A 20,680-nucleotide genomic window follows, 5' to 3' on the forward strand; every position below is an offset into this window, starting at 1 on the left:
GGCAGTTCATGAGCACTTATGGAGCAATGGGCCACAGGGGGAGGTGAGGGCTTCGGGGAACAGCAGACATCCCACAGGAGGGAAGGATGGAGGGGGTCAGGCAGCTCAGCCCCATCACAGGGAGGCTCCAGGAAACCTGCAACAGATCTAACACGATTCAGAAGTAGACATTTCCTGGAGGTATCCTGGACAAAAGACATTGCTGGCACAAGGATAAAAAAAAAATAAAATAAAACACAAAGAAATTTGGGCTTGGAACTAGGAAAGCTTAGTTGTAGCCCGTGTAATGGTTCTAGATTCTACTTCCAGGCAGAGAGAGAAGCTCAGGGTTAGGGTTAGTGATGGGGAGGTGGCAAGAATGCCGCGGGTCCAGGAGAGCACCAGCAGATGCTCAGCAAACCCTTCTCTGTGCTTTTCTCTCCGGTGCTACTTTAAGAAAAGCCCTTCGAGGAAGTTCTTTCTAAAGGTCAAAAGAAATCCCTTCTGAAGGGAGCAGGTTTGCATTTTACACACGTTGTCAGCGGAGCCTTCTTAGCCAGCTCATTTCCCAGGTCTTTAACCAGCCAGCCTGCCTGGAGCAGAGAGATTTCCTCTCGTGTCAAATCACTTGGCTGCACATGGGAGACAAGTCCTTTCACAGGGTGAATTTGGAGAACTCCCAAATCCTCTTTATTCCCACACGCTGTCCCTCATTGCCTCACCTCCAGGAAACCATGTTGGGTTAAGCCCAGGAGGAGCACAGAAAGCTGACAGCACCCATCCTACCCATACCACAGTTTAAAGGTTTATAATCAGGCCTGGAAAGGATCCCTGGAGCTGTTCAAGAGCCATAGGGATGCGACACTGAGGGACATGGTCAGTGGGCATGGTGGGGATGGGTTGGGGTTGGACTGGGTTATCTTAGAGGTCTTTTCCACCCTTAATGATTCTATTCCATTGCCAGAGAAGCTGAATTCAGAACAGAGGTAAGCTGAACTCCTAAGGATGCCCTTCCCTTGAAGTCAGTTGCCCAGGCTGAAGGATCAAGCAGGACAGCATGGTGCACAACAGAAACAAATAGAAGCTACCTTAGGGCACACCCGTAAGGCACCAACAGACTGGAAGAGCAGGCAAAGCCAAATGCTCAACGAGCGCAATTATTTTAATGAGTCTGTCTTCTCCAAAATCCACATTGCACATATATAAATAGTAATTTCCTTTTTAAAAAAAGACTCTCACAATAGAAACCGTGACTTGGAGCACAAGAAAGCCTCCCTGTCTCCTGCTACACAAGAAGAAGGCACAAATTCACAATGACATTAGTACAGTTGTTAATCACAGTTACAGACAGACATGGAAATCCCAAAAAGATATCAAATGGAAAAAGCAGAGCTTCCATGCTTTGGAAAGCAGCAGGTGTTCCTGTGTGGGATCTGCCATTGTTTTACCCATCACTGATAGCATTTCATGGTGCAAGCACGATAAGGAGCAATTCCAGCACGCATCACATACTCCAGACTCAGTTTTCAGGCCTTCAATGAGTAGAAGAGGAATTTGCATGGTTACCACTTGATTTTACTACTTTTTGCCTCCAAGTGCCCAAAGAAAAGCACTGCAGTGACTATATTCCTGTGGGCAATGCCTCTGAAGGACCTTCAGGGCTTTGTATGCTATTCCAAAGTGCTGGTGAGCCAGCAACCTGGGAGCCAAACCTGGATCAGCAAGCTATCCTGCTTATTTCCTATAGCAATTACCAGCAGGTGAAAACCATGGGAGCCTGCTGCAAGCCAAACAGAAGTCAGTGCTGGAAACAGAGATCACCTGTGAAAACAAGCTCTAAAGGAGGCCATGCAGAGATCAGACCAGGCAGACCCATCCACCTTCAAGCAGTCTGCAGATTGAGGTGTGCCGATACCAACCCTCCAACTTCCCATTGTTGCTCATCATTACAGCAGCTCTCCAGAGCTGGGAGCAGCTGTTTGCCCTCCTGCACAGGCAGGCAGCTGGGCACAGAGCAATTAAATGATTTGCCCAGGATTGGGAGGCTGAAGCATAGATTTGAGCCTACATCTTCCCAGGCATGAATCCTCCTGCTTCTGCTCTTCCTAGCCAGTAGGCTGAAAACCATGAACGTAATTCCCTGATGTAGAAGAAACTGACAAAGGCAGCAAACTGTTGGAGCATTCAAGCCAGAGTTCTCGCTTCCCTCTCATAGAAGAATGAAATTCATCCTTCAGCTCCATGACAGCTCCTCAGAGCAACCAGGACCCCATGCATGGACTTCACCACAGCTCCTCTGTGACCCCATTTGCCATCACTTATCCCAACACACCAGCCCTACAGCCCTCACTGTCTGCTTTACAGAGGTCTACTGGTGGCCCAGGACAACCTTGGGCACATCACAGCCTTCCCTTCTCTAGCATCTTCCCTTCAGCCCCTCCAGCTGCTCATATACCTATGTGCTGGCCTCGCACTCAGCCTAGCAAAGCACTGATTCTGGGCTGAATGAGTTGCTGGCCAAGCTGGAAAGCATTACGTCCCTCTAACAGCAATAGATGTGAAGTACCATAGGAAACAGATGACTGAAAGAAACGAGACAAAGGCCCCAGAAAACCTGAGTGCAGTGGGGAGGCACAAGCTGTTTGCTGGCCCTTCTAATCCAGGAGCTTGGAGCATCAAAGGGGAGATGTAGGGTGCAGGCTGAAAATAAAACAAGGACAGGGATCTACATGGCCTCTCATTAAGCTGTGCAACTCCATGCTGCAGGATCATGGATGATACAAGTTGACAGGAGTCCATTCAGGGCTGCTTAACACAGGCACCACTTCCAGCTCAAGAGGCTCCTAAGCAATGATGTTTTGGAGGCTAGGGAGCACTTTGGACAAGGTACACTCAAAATCCATCCTCCTGCTGCTGCCTCCCAGAGATCTCCTTCCTCGTTGGTCCCACATCTCACCAAATATGTGAATTTTCAGGTGAAAATGAGGTCCGTTAGCATAGCACTTCTTCCCAAGGAAGAATACAACACCAACAATAAACAGCACCCTGAGCACAGCTCAGAGTCTTTCTGAGCTGAAGGTACATTTGTGTTGAGTGGCTCTTCAAGCATTCTCTTTTGCAAACTCATCCCATTGACCTGCAAGCCCAGCAGCTCCTTCAGCAGCCAGTTTCCTGCAGCAAGGAGTTCCATACCTGTTTGCCCACTGCATGCAATAGATCTGGCAGCCTCCTCAGGAAAGAAGCATCTTCCTGCACAGCTCTACCGAAGCCCATTCAGCAATTTGTTCCCTCTCCCAAGCTGATGTGCCCCAGGCCCAACTTCCATAGAACAATGGGAAGGAAGATACCTCCCCCAGCACTCAGGGCACAAGCACTGCCCAAAGACTTCATTTGCAAGGCCCTCCCAACCTCCATTTACTCCAGGAGCTTCTTCCCAAGGATTCAGCCACGCTGACCTTCCAAGATACACACTGCATTGAGCAGCACCCCTGCAACCCAGTGTGATCAAAACAAGGAAAATGCCAATGCTGTGATCCCCACGATTAATTGTCTCTATAACAGATGGTAAAGTCACCCAGATGAAGGAAAAAATAGGGCAAGGATTTCCAAAGGAAGGGAGACTGCTTCACACTGCTTTTTCAATAGTAAACACATACATTATGTCCCTACTGCCACAAAGCCTGGCCCTAAAATGCTGAAGTCTTGTGACCGAGTGGCAGCAAGCTGTAATTTACTGCATTCCTGTTTCTATTACATTCAAGAATTGCTTCACTTTTGAAGAGAAAGAGCTGTCATTTTGTCAGCCCCACGTAGCCCCTCCTTCCAGCCATCACATTGCTGCCTCCTGCTAGACAAGTTATTTCATCCTCCTCTTCCAATCTGCTCCCCCGAAAGCCAGTCTTTCCCCAGGAACTGTCCAGTTCATCCTTTCACAACGACATCATGAGCAGTTTTCTTTGCAAAGCCAAGTAACGGGCATGTTCCTATCAGCAAAAATCCGAGATATTCCTGCTGTTTCATCCCTCCTCCTCCAATTGATTCAGAGAAGCCTGTCTGCCTGCTGCCTTGTCACAAGCGCTTTCCCCACACCTTTGCCCAGTGGTACGCCTCAGATTCCAGCCCACCCATTGCAGCATCTGGCTGGCTGCTAACAAAACTCTGCCTGGGTTTAGGATGCGGCCAGGTCCCTGGGCAGGTTGAGCTGTATTGCCTCTCCTCCTGGTGTGTACTTGGCCACCGGCCCATTGCCTTCCATGGTGAAGAGTTTGCAAGCCTTCGCATTCTCATGGACTGGCGTGGACTTCTTTGAGGAGATGGGGGAATTCGTGGGGCTCAGCTGAACAGCGGTGGTATCCTGCACCGTGTGCTCACTAGTTTCAATTTCAAAGGCAGTGTTGCCAGGTTTGATGAGACCGATGTTGGAACCTGGTTTGGATTTTCTGGCCCCGTGAGCAGGCAGCCTTCGGCTGCAGATGCAGCAGGCACCAAAGAACGTGAAGGCCACCACCAGCAAGATGGGTCCGATGATGATGGGAGGGTTGTTCACGGGGAGGAAGGTCCCAAATGCAAATGCTCCCACCAGAGTGATGTTGATCCCTGCCAGCATGATGCAAAGTCCACACGCGCAGCAGAGGGCAGGGGAGGGGAGGCCCTGAGGTCGTGTCTTTTTCTGGCTGGGTTTATGGGTCAAAGAGGCGCTGCTCTTTTCATTGAACATGTTGAGGTGAGTCTCGGAGGTCACTTCAGTCCTTACAGGTACGTACAATGCTGAGAAGGCTATTTCTGGTCTTCTGCTCCCTTGAAATCACTACAGAGGAAGAAAAGAACACAAAACCATTACAGCAAGAAACCAAAGGCAACTTTCCATCACCATTCAGAGGGACCAGCTCTTCTCCATGTTTGCTGGTACCAACAGCAAAGCACACATCCAAGCTTGCTCTCACATCTGTGCTCTCCCTGACCCAATGGCTTTAGCCATCCACGTGGATGAAGTCCAACTGAATCCAAGCACACGACGGCCCAGAGATAAGGCTTTGGCTCTGCCTCACACTGTTCATCATCACCCAGACAACACCTGTCCAAAATAGCAAACCCCAGTAGTGCTAGGAACAGCCCTCACTACATTGTGAATGGAATACACTAGAGGAGGATAAGGGTACCGAGTTATAACAAGAAGCGGGACTGTTTGCTCCATGGTTCAGTTATCCTGTAGTTGAAGCTAGTCATCCAGGCCAGCCTTCTGGCCAGTAGAGAATAAAAGGCACCAGAAAGCAATTCAGGACATCCCAAAGTGCCCAGCATACACAGGTTGAGTCAACTATAAAGAGAACATGAGCTGTTAATGGTTAAATGTGCAGTAAGACAAACTCTGTCCACAGTCACAGAAGTCAACGATGAGGTGGAAAAAAATGAAGCTGAGTCCATAGAGCATTTGTGGGGGCTTTGTCTGCTGGACTGCTCTTTCTACCTTGCATCACATCACATTGGGTGTGATCATAGGAGATCATGTAGAAGGGGCCAGGTAGTCTTCAACAAGCGTAAAGCCAAACTGATGCAATGCTCCTGCAGGAGCACCACCAGCTCCTGGATGCAGGATCACAACAAATGAGAAAATTAAGTTAGAGGAGAGCCTCTGTGGGAATCTACCCTTTCCTAGAACCAAAGGCAGGAACACACATCCTTCGCTGCCAACAGCAGCTTGTCCGTGGAAGAGGTTATTGGACATGATGGGAGCTGGCTTTGTGTTCACTGAACTTTGCTGGGAAGCCACATTGCCAGCAGTTTGCTGGTGGTGCCTTTGACTGTACAGGCAGGAGGGCAATTCTCATCCCAGCCTGACTGCAAACAACAACAGTCTGCTCTCACATCTCTCTCGTACTTCCCTGCCTGGGCTCCCTGGCTTCTTTCCTCCTCTGCTGTCAAATCACATTCATAAAGACTGCAGGGAGAAAAACTGATACCACACAGGTTTCTAATGCAAGAGCCCCAAATCACTGTTGGGTTATTAACACTCTGCAGCCGCTACATTAAAAAAAAAAAAAGAACAAACCGAGTACAAACAAAACACCAGTAACAGAAAAAATGAATAAGGAAATAGAAACCCTTACCCATCAACAGGCCAGTGGGATCAGCCAGCCATTTCCAACACGTTTCGCAGGGTATCACATTTTCCCACACCTCCAGCTGAGGCAGAGCTCTCTGCTGCTGTCTCCAGTGTCATATCTCATTGCCTCTGCTCAGGCTTTTGTTTAGAGCTGAACAGAAGCACAGCAGTGAACTTTCAGTGAAGTTCCTGCTCCGTGAGACATCACCTGGAGCTGCCAGGGATGGGCACGCTGATGGATGCGGCTCCTCCTCATCTGGGGAAGAGCCTGCGGGCAAAAATGTTTCAGGAGTGAAGATGTGCGAGAGAGGAAAGGCATTTTCTCCATCAGATAGGCTAACAACACACGTGTTTCTCCAGCAGCATCCTTTTATTCTGCTTGGGAACCTCAGCACACAGCTGTGAGCTACAGCACCATTTTCGCCCCTTTCACCAGCAAGGCAGCTTCTGGTTAAACATCCACACACTCTAAATCATACCACAGATTCACTCCACAGGGCTTTGCTTCCTCCTGGCTCCTGTGAGAATATCCCCACTCCCAGGTGGGCTATCTGGGCTCTAACGGGATGGGTAAATAACACCCATCACACAGCAGCTGTCACCTGTAGCTGCTCCAAAGGGACCCTGCTGGTATCTGGCTGCTATCAAGGCTGCATTGATGGCAACCAGCACAGCCCTTGGCAGCTCAGTTCCTCTGCCTGGCAATGTGTGTTGATGGCCATGGTTGAATTCTGTCACCTCCCAGAGCTCAGACTGATACTGTGAGGAGAGGGCGTCCCCCCTCCGACCCCCTATTACCTCTACAGTCACAGGAACCCGCTGATGGGGGTTTGCCCGCGCTGTTATCTTCCCAGAAGAAATCTGGCAGCTTTCACCTTCCTGCTCCCACTTCAGCCAAATCAACCAGTTCCAAAATAACCAGCTTTCTTTCCATTACCCTGTCCAGAACAACAAACTTCTTTGCCTTTAGGAAAAGTTTTTTTGGGGGCTGCGTTCTTTCCATAACAGTTAGAATCTGGGATTCTACTCCAAACAACATCTCAGCTTGAAATGGCATTGGTGTCAAGCACTGCTACTGGGAAGAGTGGAATAGAAAAAGAAAAGAAGGAAAAAAAAAAAGTTGCATTTCCAAACTAGAAATCCAGAGGACAGAGTGATTCCTTCTAGGGGAATATTCATCCCTCCCTATATCCTCATGGGGCCAAACAGAGGGTTTTATTCATAGCTCTGTGAGTTCCTAGAGCTCTGAGGACATTCTGACATATCCAGGCAGCCGTTTTATGGCTCTCGTTTAAAGCCACGCCAGCAGCGTGCACGGTTCCCTCTTAGTTATAGTAAAGGGGATGGAGCTGTCAACCCCCCACCACAGCAGAACAGACCCCCAAGGAGTCCCCTTTCCAAAAGGGCAGCGAAGGAGCGGCTGTGAGCAGCACACAGCAATCCCAGTCAGACAGCTCCAGCCGCCCCCTGCGCGCACACAGACTCACGAACGCACGCAGGAGAAGCCTTTAGGGGAAGCACGAGACTTTTCCCCGGGCAAAGTGCTCGGGAAAGTCCCCTGCGGGGCCACGGGGAGCCGCGGTGGGAGCGGGGACGGTTACCTGGAGGTGCCCCGGGGGTCCCCTTCAGCCTTCAGACAGCAGCGCCGAAGCCACAGCGGGTCCTGGCGGGGCCGGGATGGGGACAGCGGGTTTCCCCATAGTCGCCTTTCCTCCACCTCCTCCCCGAGCCTGGGAAACTTTGCTGGGTGAGAGCTCAGCAGGCGCCGTGCGAGCCCCGCCGCTTCCCTCCGTCCGCTGGGCTGATGCTCTCCTTCTTGGGCAGGAGGGGCTCAGCCGCAGCTCCGCATCCTCGCTGCCTCCCCTTCCTCCCCAGCCCCGCCCGCTGTCCGACAGCCTCTCCTCCTCTCCCCCCCTGCCTCCTTTTTATTCTCCCTTTCCTACTTGAAGGCTGCAGCCTCCGCCCCTTCAGCCGCCGGAGGTGCCCGAAGCAGAACAGCCCCTTTTCCCCAGCAGAGGAAGGCTGCACCCCGCTAGGGGCAGCCCCGAGCCCCGGTGCGCGGCTCACAGCCGTCCTACAGAGGTTTGGGAACGGCTGTGATCGCTGCGCGGGGGTCACTTAAACGCCCAAGGCTGGAAGCGCGCTTTGCGAATGGAACAAACAGCTGCTGTCAGGTGCTGAGCATCCTGGAGGGATGCAGGGGTAAATCCTGGCTTGGGGGGAAGGCAGAAGGGTGCTGAGCCTCCAAGAGGTGGGAATGCTCAGGGTGTTCGAGCTGGTGAATTCAAAGAGCATCTTCAGATGCAAAGCTAACACGGCTGTCAGGCCTTGTGCACACCCAAAGATACTGCTGGCATCTCTCTGCAATTACGCTAGACCCTGTTGCAAGCACAGCCAACATCTTGGCTCCCACTTTAATAAACTAGTCAGCCTGCAGAGCTGGTGCCCATGGAAGGAAGGCGGGCTGCACGCTGTGAGCTGCACAGAGCATAGGCCGTCCTTCCTCAGCTGTGCAGATGCTCACATGCCCTCATCCGTGCCCACACTGCTGTAAGCAGCCTGGATGCTGCCAGCAGCAACTCAACAAAGGCTCTTCTTCAGCTTATTGCAGAAAAAAAAAAAAAAACCCTACCCGAATCGAACATGATTCATTCTCTCCTTTTTAAAATGATTGCTTTCATGCTCTCTCTATTGAGAGAAGGGGGAAAGATAGCACAGAGATGGAGAAAAACAAAGGTCAAAGGAGAAATTGATGAAGAGGAACAAACACACACTTCCCTCTGTTCTCCAGGCACCACTCCAGCCTGCACATTCTTAATAAAGCAGCATTTTCTGTTGCATCCCACATCACAGGTTGGCCTTGAAATCGAGGCAAAAACGAGCTTTGCAGAAGCTGGGCTCAGCCCTTCTGAGGGGGGCAGCTCTGCCTTCTCCCTGCCCAGGGCAGTGCTGTCGGGGCCTTGGCGGAGGGCAGGGGGGTACCAGGAGAGCAGCGCTGCTCAGACGCATTGCCCAGCCTTCTTGAATGAAGTAACAGGGAAATCTCATTCCAGAGATGCAGCATCTCTTGTAGGCATCCCCTGGCCCTGCGATGAGAGCTTCAGAATGGCTCAGTGCACTCATCCCCAGGACAAAAGTGATGAAAGAGGAGACCGCTGCTTGGGTTTTGCTTGGCACGACTCTGAGGGTCCCTCTTGCAGCAGAGCTGTCATCAAGTGCTCGCTCACTGATGCTGGGTAAAAACTGGAGTGCTAAACTCCCTGCACAGCCCCACAGAGCCCTGTGGGAATGGCCCCATAAGCCATATCCATTCAAGAGAGGCTGTCGGACGGAAAGATCCTGGCGGGGTCATTGATTCAAGTCCCCTGCTATCATGTTGTATAACAGCAATCAAAAAGTGCTCAAGCTTCTAATAGGGTCAATTAATAGCAAATGACCTGTGAGCCATTCCCTAATTGCACGAGGCAGTGATGAAGCAGGCTGCTTCCTTCAGGTTATTGCTGGCTGTTGCGTGACTCTCCATCACACTTTCAACTTAATGGGCCATAAACCCAATAAAAAGGGGAAGGCTTTGCAGAAAGATGACATATATAGTGCTCCACTGAAGGAAGTTTCACATATGTGGCCCTGACAACCTGGCAGGCTGCATTCGTGTGATTAAAACAACTGCTAATTCAGGAACTAAAATTAAAGCTAGGTTTCTCACTCATATATATCAGAACGGATCCACTGCGTTGCAGAGCTCTGGTAGCTCGTGAGCACTCATCACTTGCCAGGGGGCTTTGCCAGTCTGATTTTGGGCTCACCAGGAAGCAGAAAGCCCCGCCACGCTCAGCTCCCAGCCCTCTGTAGAATGCAGATCTGTATGCCTGGAGATGCTGCTCGTTCTCATTTTCTGCTGGATTCCAACATTAACTCAAGTCAGAAGTTTATGAATGAGAGGCACAGTTTGCCTGCTTGCTTTTTCCCATTGTCACTTCTCGAGCGTGGGTTTACATTGAAATCTGCACCCAAAAAGACTGTCAGGAAGCACTGCAGCAGGATCAGCTCTGGCTCATGGCTCAGTGCCCCTGAAATCCAGAAGAGGGCAAGGCCAATTTCTGCAGCAGTGTTTACCTGTCCGTAACACCACGTACAGAAAGGAGGAGACAAGAAAAGCAGATCAGTGTTTGTCATTCCCAGAGGCTGCTGCGAAATTGCTGTGCAGGAGATTTAAACCCCCAGAGGAGGCAGCTCTTTGTACAGTGTGTAATTAAAATCACAGGACTCTGCCATGGAGTACAACAGCATTAATGTGTTCAGAACCAGCAGAGAGCCACAACCGGACCTGTCAGACACAGAAGGCATCTGCAGCTCTGGGCTTACGAGGTCCCTACATTTGTGAGTGCTGGCAATGGCCAGAAGGGGAAAGCTTGCTCTTGCCATGGTCCTTGTACTCTAAGGCTCTGCTGTTCCAGCCACTGAGGCAGAACAATAAGGAAGGTAGATGTGTAGTCTGGTTCCATCTCACCAGGGGTTGTTGTTTCTGAATAGAGAGACTTGGCAGCCAGGACACTCACTGCAGCTCAGCAGGGATAGCTCATACTTCCACTCTGCTCTTCCCATGAGCTTTCTCATCATGCACACCAAAGTCTCCATGACCTAAAGCAGCTGGACCTGCTGTTCCCACATCCGTTAGCAGGTATTCCCATCCCCACACCAAAGCCCTTCAGAGTAGGAGTCTCTTTTGTTTGTCTGAGTGTTGCACTGTATGGTGTGGGACCCTCATCCCAAGCTTCTGAATGCTAATGCAATTCAACTGCTTCATTGTGGCTCCAGAGAAGTGGCTTCAAATCCCCTGTCTGGGAGTCTTTCTCCCTTCAGACAAACAATCAAACAACAAAAAAAAAAGGCTTTATAGAATCATGGAATCATGAGGGTTGGAAAAGACCTCTAAGGTCCAGTCCAACCATCCACCTACCACTAATATTGCCCATTAACCCATGACCCGAAGTACCACATCTACAGTATCTTCCAGATATTCAAACCAATTTCTCCTTCCTGAGAAGACCACTGGAAATGCTGAGAGCTGAAGAAAATTAGCTGGCAGCATCCTTGTTGGGGAAACATCTGTGCTAGCAACTCTTCTGTTACACAAACAGTACAGTAATTTTTAATGAAGCTTTCTCAAACAGGAGGAAATTAGCAGGTCACCTATCAGCAAGGGGCAAATATTTGTAATTAGCTTTCAGAGAGATTATGTCTCCTGTGTTTAATTCTCAAAGGTTCCCACTGGTAAACTAATTAACAAGAAGCTTCGTTGGAAGAGCTGGCCTGAAGTTGTACGGCTTTATTATCCCAGCAGGCAGTTCGTTCTCCTGTTGCACGTGGCTGTCTCTACTGGGCAGAGCAGGCCAATGAGGAGCTGATCAAGAAGAGGCAAAAAAGACCAGAAATGATGGTTCAATGGCTTTCCTGTTCAAGCTGTTGTGGACATGAAGCTCCAAAACAGAATTAATGTAACTCTGTGGGCCAACAAGAGGAGACTTAATTTCCACCTGCTACATCTACCTGACGGTCAGCTTGCAGCCCACCAGACCACAAGAGACACTAATTATCATCAGCACAAATCACAATACTCCGGCCAGTTTCGATTCCTGAACAAAATAGCTTTGAGGAATGTCAGGCTGAATGTTGTCAACAGATGGTGTTTCTCTCTGGAGAAGAGCCATGTCCTTGATCAGACCAACACTACCGAGGGCACTGATGCCCTTGTTTCTCACCCAACGTTTTTAACCCCAGGGCTGAGGATCTGCAATTCTATTGTGATGAGTAAGACCTGGAAATACAGCCAATGGTCTCGCCAAGGTATTTTACACCTTGGACACGGGTGAGATGTCTTGAAAGTTTTTCTGCCTTGCAAAATCTGCTGGGTGTCTCGTGGTTCAATCTACAGTACAACAGCAGAACGCTTTGCAAGTCCTTCACTCTCCAGAGCAGCAAAATAAACAAGACTCCTATGAAGACTGAAGGTCAGAACTGGGAGTCCTTACTTGTCCCTATGTGAAACTCTGGAAACCTTTTCAAAGCGTATCCTATTTCTTCAACAGCAGGGTGCATGAAAAGAAAGCCAGGGAGGCTATTTGGATCCTTCTGTGCTTCAGAGAGATCCCACATCACTTCATGGGAGAGGCTGCAGTGATTTGAATGAACTGTGAACAAGGTCTGTAGGACACCGCCTTGTGAATGTTTACCCTCTGGTAGAGAGCAGATGTCCGCGGACACCATATGGGATATCAGGTTACAACATGGCAAAGCAGAGATCATTAATCACACCCTTAAATGAAGTGATTATAAGGTCATCACGTCAAACATTTCCTAGCATCACTGTGCTTGCACAAGTTTTATTTTACATAGAGCCTGGGGAAGCGTCTGGTTAAAGCACTCAACTCTGACCCATTAGCTCTGCCACAAGTCACTCTCATAACACATTTAACCTTTCTGCCTCTCAGTTCCTACACCACCACCTCAGTGTCATCACAAAACACAGCAAACAGGTTCCCCTCACCCTCAAAGTATCCGCTGTCTGGATGAACTCAGCTCTCAGAAATGCTGTGCTTATCTATGGCAGACATAGACACACACGCGGCCCACATCAGACCCCATAACTACCCACTAGTCTATAGGGAGCTACTGCTTCCCACAGGTTTGAGATCAGCTGTATGTGATAGATGTTTCTTTGCCTTCAAGAGCGTGATCCAGAGTGGGGAAAGATCCCATGACAGTTACAAACAGTTAAGAGAAAGCATTACCCACCCCACTGCAGTTGAGTAGACAACTGGTGGGGCGGAATGGCAGCTATAGAGGCATCATTCGTGTTCAAAGAACGTTTGGATGTTGTGTTGAGGGATGTGGTTTAGCGAGAACCATTGGTGACGGGTGAATGGTTGGGCTGGATGATCCTGTGGGTCTTTTCCAACCTTAGCAATTCTATGACTCTATGATTCTATGATTCTGTAGATAGGCCTTAATGGTCTGTTAGGTTTAGGAGTCACTACAATTGCATTTTCCCTTTCCCATCCCACATGCGGACCACACACATGTAGGGAAAGAGCAAGAAGCCAAAGCTGCCTTTACCATTGTCAAGACCTTACAAACTCCTTCATCCAACAGACTGATTAAGACCAGGTAAGAAATTAAGCACTGGGCTCTCACCTAAACTTCAGCACCAGGACAACGTGAAATTCAAATTCAATTTCACATCCTTTATTAACTAGACTTGTGGAGCTGAGAAACCGAAGCATCATTAGAAGCTGATGTTGGCTTACAGGAGCTCCTCTTTATCAGCCCGTCCACCACATTAGCATCTGTAATCAGAGATGCAAACAATACACCTGAAGAAGAGAAAGAGAAACAAATAACAACAGGAAACAGCCTGGACTGGTGTTTCTGTGACTGTCTGAAAGCAGTAAGATGGTCTCCTCTAATCACAAGGTTCCCCTCCATGTTCTTACAGATGCCCATTTATTTCTCTATAACAGGAGAGGTGCCTGCAGGGGCACAGAGAAACTGCTCATCAGCTGCTCTGAGCATCTTCCCCAGGGCCTCTCCTCCTCCTGTGTGCAATCCCCACATCTCTATCTCCAGCCTTTTAACATCAGCTCACCCAGGAGGAAGCTGATCCTTACTTATGACTGAGTGCAGCAGGGAGGTGGGCATTTTTCACATTTAACCCCATTTAGTAAAGATCGGAGGGAAACATTGCCCCCATCCCCATCTCACCTGGGAGAAATCTTCTGTTGGCTCCTCTGCATTTCTGAATGGGTGTGATTTGATGCTGTGAGGATTGAAAATGCACTCGTTCTTCCCTTGGAGATATTCTGCTCACTGCTGGGGACCTTACAACACCTACTCATCTCTGTGGGAAATGGTATATATCTCACTGAAAGAGCAAGAAACCAAAGCACTGAATACATGCATTCCTGTTACAGTTCTGCCTGCAACTGGAGCTTATTCCTGATTCAATAGCATGGTTATCCCAGCTTCTGGGGAGGCACATTAAATCGATGATTAATTTAAAGCAATTTATGCCTTTTAACCGTTCAAGCACGTTTCCCAGGTCTGAGATCAATGCCTGGAAATCCATGGCTATTTCAGATGGAGCCATTTATCCCCTGTCCACAGCAACATCCCTGCGACTGAGGAAGCAGCTCAGCCCTTGGCTCAGCCCAAGTGCTGTTTTCTGGTGTTTGGGGTTTACTCAGTGAGAAGAGGTTGTTTTGACTTAGGAAATGAGACGTGCCCATCTCTTCCTCCACCTGCCCACGTGGCACCTTAGGTGTGACACAGCCTCTATGCACCTTGCTCAGAGCCCTTCTGCAAAACACAGTTAATTCCGTTCTGAGCCTCCCTAGCTCATCTGCTTGGCTATAAACCCTCCTGCTCTGCACCTTGCTTCGAGCCTCCAGTCAGCTGAATGACCAGAGAATAGAAATAGCAGCCAATGGACTGAGCTGACAGCGAGACAGTTTTATGGGCAACATAAAGTTGTCTCTAATGCTTGAGCAGCTGTGCCTGTGTGGGGAGGGAGCAGCAGAAGAGAGCAGGGCTTGGCTGCAGGAGGAATGGAAATAAAAATAATAATAATAAGCCAATAAAATTGCTCCGGATAGCACTTGATAGGCTGGTTATATCACAAGTGGCATGTGTGTTAGAAAGCATTAATAAAACCTGCAGTAAAACCTGGTAGGATTCAGAGGAAACGTTACGCGTGGATTTACGAGCCTGCTGCAAAATGTTATGCTCTCAGTAGTGAGGCTTGGTTCTGCACGACAGCACCTGGGGTGGGCTGGAAGCTCTCCAGAACAGGCAGAAGGGAAAAACTGGGGAGGAAGAGCATCTCTTGGGGTGGCAGAATCTCTATAGGACATCCAGCTGAAATGAAGGAAAGCAAGTCGACATAAAGGATAGAGAAAAATAGTTGGCAGCTTCTTAGGGAGCTACTCAAAGAAATAAACGCCTTGATCTCTTAGAGAGAGTGCCAGCTAACACATCTTCTGCTTGCCATGGTTTGTTTTTAATTTGCTCGGCCTATAACTGGTTAAGCAGGCTCTCCATAAGGTACCATTTCAGCACTGGCTATTATACAAAGTGCTGCTCTTACCCAGGGGCACAGAGAAACACATCAACATGAAGACTAGGGATGCAGCCAGGAAAGCTGCTGATTTCACTAAGTAAATACTAAACATAAATTGTGCCCCCTTCCATCCTGTAACACTTTGAGCCCCCTGTAACATTAAGACATCACAGTGCAATCAGGACATCATGCAGAGCAAAGATGAAAGGCCACAGGATAACACAGCAAGCAACTCATAGTGGGGACCCAGCTAGGAAGTCAGAAAACCCAACCCATGCAGCATGCCATGCTGGAGCCTCAGGTCCCCAAAGCCTCCTGCAGCTACTGAAAGAAACTGGGGTCACTGCAAAACCCACTGAGCAGCAATCAGACCTGAGAGCAGACAGCTCACATGAAAACACGACTCTACCATGCAAAGAAATGGATTTCTCAGCCTGCTCAAAACCCTCCAGGACAGCTACAGTCTCTGAATGTAAATAACAAAAGGCATTTGGCTGTTTAGATGTTTTATTAGAGGAGGAAAGTGGCAAGATTTAGAGCAGAACAGCTTTCAGTTTATGTAGAAAAGGGATCCTCAATGAAGTATCAGCTTCTGACACCTGCTGAAGCCTTATCTGCCCTGCACAGCCCCTCAGGACACCCAGAAAAACAGAAGGGTTGGACACCTGAGGGTGATTCACCCAGCAGGGAAGCACATGAGGATGACTTCAGGTGCAAAATCCCCCCAGGCTCCCATTTTCTCCCGTCTTCTTCTTTCTGCAGAACTCACTGTGGCAGGCAGCACTGCTGCTGTGGAAGCTGCATTCAGAGCCTTGTCAAGATGCTCTCTGGCTCCTTTTGCTGCTGCTTGGAGCAGAGCCCTGTGGCTCCAGCACCGCAGGTCCTGACTGCCCGCTGTGTTAATGCGCCCAGCCCTGCTGCACGAGCACTTACACACATCTGCTGGGTCCAACGAGGACAAATGCCAGTTTCAGTGTGCCAGAAGCAATCTCTTTCAAACAACACACTGCTCAGCTCACCCACAGGTGAACCCATAGAAAACAAAGGAGTAAACAAGGACTACACGGCCCACGTGAAAGCTCTTAACCACACTCTTGTCATGTTCCCATAGCCACGTGCAATCCCCAGAGCCCGGAACTCTGCAGGTGCAGAAAGGAGAAAGTCTGTGCGTTCACATGTGATTTTCAATGAAATGAGACCATTTTGTGGCCGGCAGTTCCCACCAGCTCCACGCAATCCTTTGATTGCAGACACAGGAAGGCTGCAGGTTTACAACCCGCTCTGGCATCAAACAAGACCATTTGCCCCAGAGCAGCATCCAGTTTTCTTCTTCCTTCACTTCACCACCCTCCTGGGTCTCCCAGGCTGCAGGAGCAGGGCAAGACTGCCTGGAAAGCATGCCAGTAGGGTGTGGAAGGCTTCACGATGGTTTTTTGGTGAAGATCATAGAATTGTAGACTCGTTAAGGTTAGAAAAGACCTCTAAGATCACCCAGTCCAACCATCCACCTACCACTGATATCGCCACTTAAGTACCACACCTAAAGATCTGGCAATGGAAAGCAGAAGATGGTGGAAACAGGCATTCATCGCGTGCTGTGCTGGATGGTTTTGTCACTGATTCAGTAGGCAGGGACTCTTCCCAAGATTGCTGACACATCCCACCCGGAAAGCTCAGACTTCCAAGTGATGTCTCAGGATGAAGATTAGCTGCTGTTTCTGTAAGTCTTGTGAGGGCAGTGTGACCCAGAGCTTTTCACCCACTCTCCCGTTTTCACTCTCAGAGGAAGCAAATATCACCTCTCTGAGGCCAGATGACTTCTGCTCAGGTTTCACCACCAGCTAATGAAGGGAGAGGAAATAGAAACCAGCCTGGATCATGCCAGATGTGGGCTAGGAAAATTCTCAAGTTCATCTTCTGTGGTAAAGCTGCCTATTACAAGCCGAACAAGAAAGATGATTAAAGATAGTTGTTATTGCAGTTTAGAGCCAACAGAGACAGCTTGTACTGGGAGGGAAGTACAACGCATTGTGCTTGAGGAAGCCTGCTGTAAGTGCTAGATTATATTTGCTCAGAAAAGCATCAGGCTCAAAGATGGAAAGATTCAAATCTTTGGGCCCCCAGACAGCAGCAAAACAAGGGAAAGCTGAGAGTAGGAAGTGCAGCAGGGTAAGGATAACACATAGGATAAGAGACATCTTGCTACCTGCTCCTTGGCTTCCTAGCAAGACCTGAATCCCACATTCAGGTCTTGCAGACCCAATGGGGTGGGCATGACTGGTGTCCAGCCCATACAAAGGATGACGACACAGGGAAAATCCTTCTCCTACCTTTGACAGAGACACGTTAAGATGAAGTGGCTTGCTTAGGATCACTCCACAATGCTGTGGTAGGGCTGAAGCCTAAACCTGCTCGTCTTCCAACCACTCTCTCTCACCAAGATCATGCTGATGAAGACTTTGTCCTCATTTTCTCTCTGTAACGAAACACATGATACACGCCTTGCCCAGGTGGCCAAGAAGGCCAACAGAGCCCTGTTGTGTGTCAGAAATAGTGAGGTCAGCAGGACTGGGGAAGGGATTGTGCCCCTGTACTTGGTTCTGGGGAGGCCACATCTCAAATACTGGTTCAGTTTTGAGATGCACACCCCTCTACTTGTTCCAGCCCTTTTGCATTAAGTTTCCTGACGCTCAGAGCAGAAGAGGATGTGGCTCTGCAGCTGCTTATATATCTCCCAGCCAGTTTGGGAGGGAGGCTGTGTTTGTACAAGTTTGAAGATGTAAGCTGCTAAGCAGAAAGGGAGAAATAAATCTCACTGAAGGAAGGGCAACATTTGGCTGCTGTCAAGTGAATCTAGATAGAAAATGTGAACATCTAGGCCAGACCAGATGAGCACTGTTCTGCAAATGCTCAGTGCTAACACAGCCAAGGCAATTGCATCAACGCAGGACAGAAGCTGGCACAGGTACCCTCGTATTTCTAACAGTCTCCATCCCACAATACCTACTTTGTTCGTAAGCCATGAGGCAGGAAAGACAGTTCTTTCTGCAGCCTTCATAAGGAGACATCCAGAACTCTGCATTATTGCCAGAGTCCTTGACAGCACATAAATAGAGCACTTGTGTTGAGAGGCAGTCTGTCACTCCCATTCACACTGCCCTCCCGTAGGCACAGCAAGAGCACTGCAGAGTAAAGGACCTTGGCCCCGGGGAGCTGGTGCCTTATTGCAGCTGGTAGCTGCAAGGCCCTGGGATCTGGGAAGGAGGAAAAAGGAACAAAGCAGCGGAGGCACAAAAAGGATCCGAGGACGGGAGCATGGCTTAAGTTAGAGATGCTAGAGAAAGCAAACAGATTTCAAGTATCAAAGTCTCCAGGGAGTCCCTCTGGAAAGGAGGAACATTGCTTTGGGTGAATGTATCTTTAAAATGCATTTCTAAAGAACCGTAGGTATTTTGTTGTATTTCAGAAATCCCAGCACGTGTGGCCGGGTATTGCAGACTTCTGTCTGCAAGTAAAACAATGGGAAAAATCTGTATTCCTCTCCGTGAATGTTCACACAAACAGCAGCACAACTTCAATTAATGTAATTAGCAGTCGTAATATATTCCTGTTCTTACAGCTGTGAAAACACGGATGCCTCAAACTGCACCATGGGACATTATGTCCCCTTTCAGCATGTGAAACCATGGCCACAACAAAACCTCTTCCTGATGGGCTTTCCATGAGAAACTCAGGAAAAGGTATGATTTGGTGCTTCATGAGAGTCTGTGGTTTTTTATCCCAGCTTTAGAAACAGTCTAATTAGATCCAATAAACACTGACCACAATGGTGAGAAACCCCAGGTCGGCTGAAGCTTCCTGGATAGGAAATGATGTGCTGTGAGACAATGCATTTAAAGGTGTGACTTTGAGACCAGGGATAGCTCTGGAATAAATCCTGAGTAGGGATGCAGAATGAAAGACACTGTGGATGTGTGTCCAGCGGGCAAGAGTCAGAAAGACATATTATCCTCGTAATGTACATAGACACATAGTAGTAATCATTAACTGCAGTCAACTGTATTATCTCTTCATGCGCTCTTCTCCTGCAGACCTGATAATTTGTCTCATCCTACACCTAAAGAGAGCGGGTAGCTGGGAGACGTAACGAGTGAGATCTCACACCACAAGACATCATTAATTTGACTACTCCTACTCAAGGCTGTTTATTTTTCTCCGACACAAGGCAGAAACATTTAAAACCTTGACGTACAGTCATGGAAACAAATGAACCAAGACAGCCCCAGCGCTGCCTACATCCTAGAAGTCCAAGCACATCTCTCACTGCCTCAGCACCCCCCATAAGCTGCGTCTTCTCTTTGGTTTGCTTGAAGAAAGAAGCTGAAACGAAGACTGCTTCTACCAAAAGATGGTGGCAGCAGCTCCAGAGCTCCTGTGAGTTACAGCAAGTCAACGAGGATGAGCTGCCGCATGGAAGCACAGATAGCGCTTGGTGTCATCAGAGGACCTCCTGGGAAGGGCTGAGCCCCGCGTGTCCCAGAAATTAAGAGTGTAAATTGAAACGTGCTCCTTCGCTTCACAGAATCCGTGCGTCATATGAGGCAGGGGTAGCTGTTACCACGGTAACTAATCTGATCTCTATTTTAATTTTTGCTGTAGTCAGATCACGTCAGATAGGAAATAGCCGCGCTCGGAATTGGAGCGGTTGTATGTGTGGACATATGCACAGCAAATGCACATAACTGTGTACGTGGCTGTGGGTAAGTGCAAAAACAAAAAGAAGTTTTTATATGGGGAATGTGATGTTTAAAGCAGAATCAAATTGGACTCTGTTTCAGACATACGGGGAGACCTGTGTGCACAGCCATCACGTTGAGTGTAACCAAGCCGCCTTGTGGGATTTTACTGGCCTATGGGAAGGAACAATGTACTACTTCTATACTTTGCATACAGAGAAGTACCTTATCCCGCCCCGAACTGCCTGTCATCTCATTCTGAAAACCCCTGAATTGCAGATACCAAAATGCCTGAGGCTCTGAGCAGAGAGGTGTGCAGTGCCTGAGGCACAAAACCCCTTACGAACAGAGCTGGCACGGTAGAAGTTCCCTAATGGAAGATATGGAGAGATGGAAAATCTCAAGCACGTTCCCAAGAGATTCAGGCACCTGCATGGCCCCCAGTCACGTACCCGCCTTAGGCCACTGTCACCACCACAGGCTTCCAAACATCACGAGGCTGATCCTCCCTGGCTCTGAACTGGCATAGTTTTTAGGGCATAATCAGAGCTAAGCTGTTTTATGTCCATGTTGTTTCTTCAGAGTCCTTCAACAGACTCATTTGGGGGTTTATTTCTGGTTGCTCCTAGTAGGAGAGCCAGAGTTTCCAAGAAGTAATCAAATTCTGATACTACTGATTTCCAGAAGGAAAATCCCAGCCTCTGGCTAGGGGTCACAGGTCCAGAAAGTATACTAGTTACATGTTTT

At 48.8% G+C, this 20,680-nt stretch overlaps 1 protein-coding gene across 1 annotated transcript; it reads right to left on the minus strand.

Annotated features, from left to right (window-relative positions):
• Nucleotides 1-1,114: 1,114 nt before the first annotated feature.
• On the minus strand, nt 1,115-7,915 carry LOC107054051 (transmembrane protein 275). The gene is made up of 3 exons (XM_025153148.3): nt 7,684-7,915; nt 6,087-6,350; nt 1,115-4,786 (listed from the first exon to the last, which is right to left on the minus strand). The coding sequence occupies exon 3, from the start codon at nt 4,694-4,696 to the stop codon at nt 4,148-4,150; it is 549 nt and encodes a 182-aa protein (XP_025008916.2). The 5' UTR covers nt 4,697-4,786; nt 6,087-6,350; nt 7,684-7,915; the 3' UTR covers nt 1,115-4,147.
• Nucleotides 7,916-20,680: the final 12,765 nt, after the last annotated feature.

The sequence above is a fragment of the Gallus gallus genome, chromosome 8, assembly GCF_016699485.2.
Source record: "Gallus gallus isolate bGalGal1 chromosome 8, bGalGal1.mat.broiler.GRCg7b, whole genome shotgun sequence".
Classification (NCBI taxonomy): Eukaryota; Metazoa; Chordata; class Aves; order Galliformes; family Phasianidae; genus Gallus; species Gallus gallus.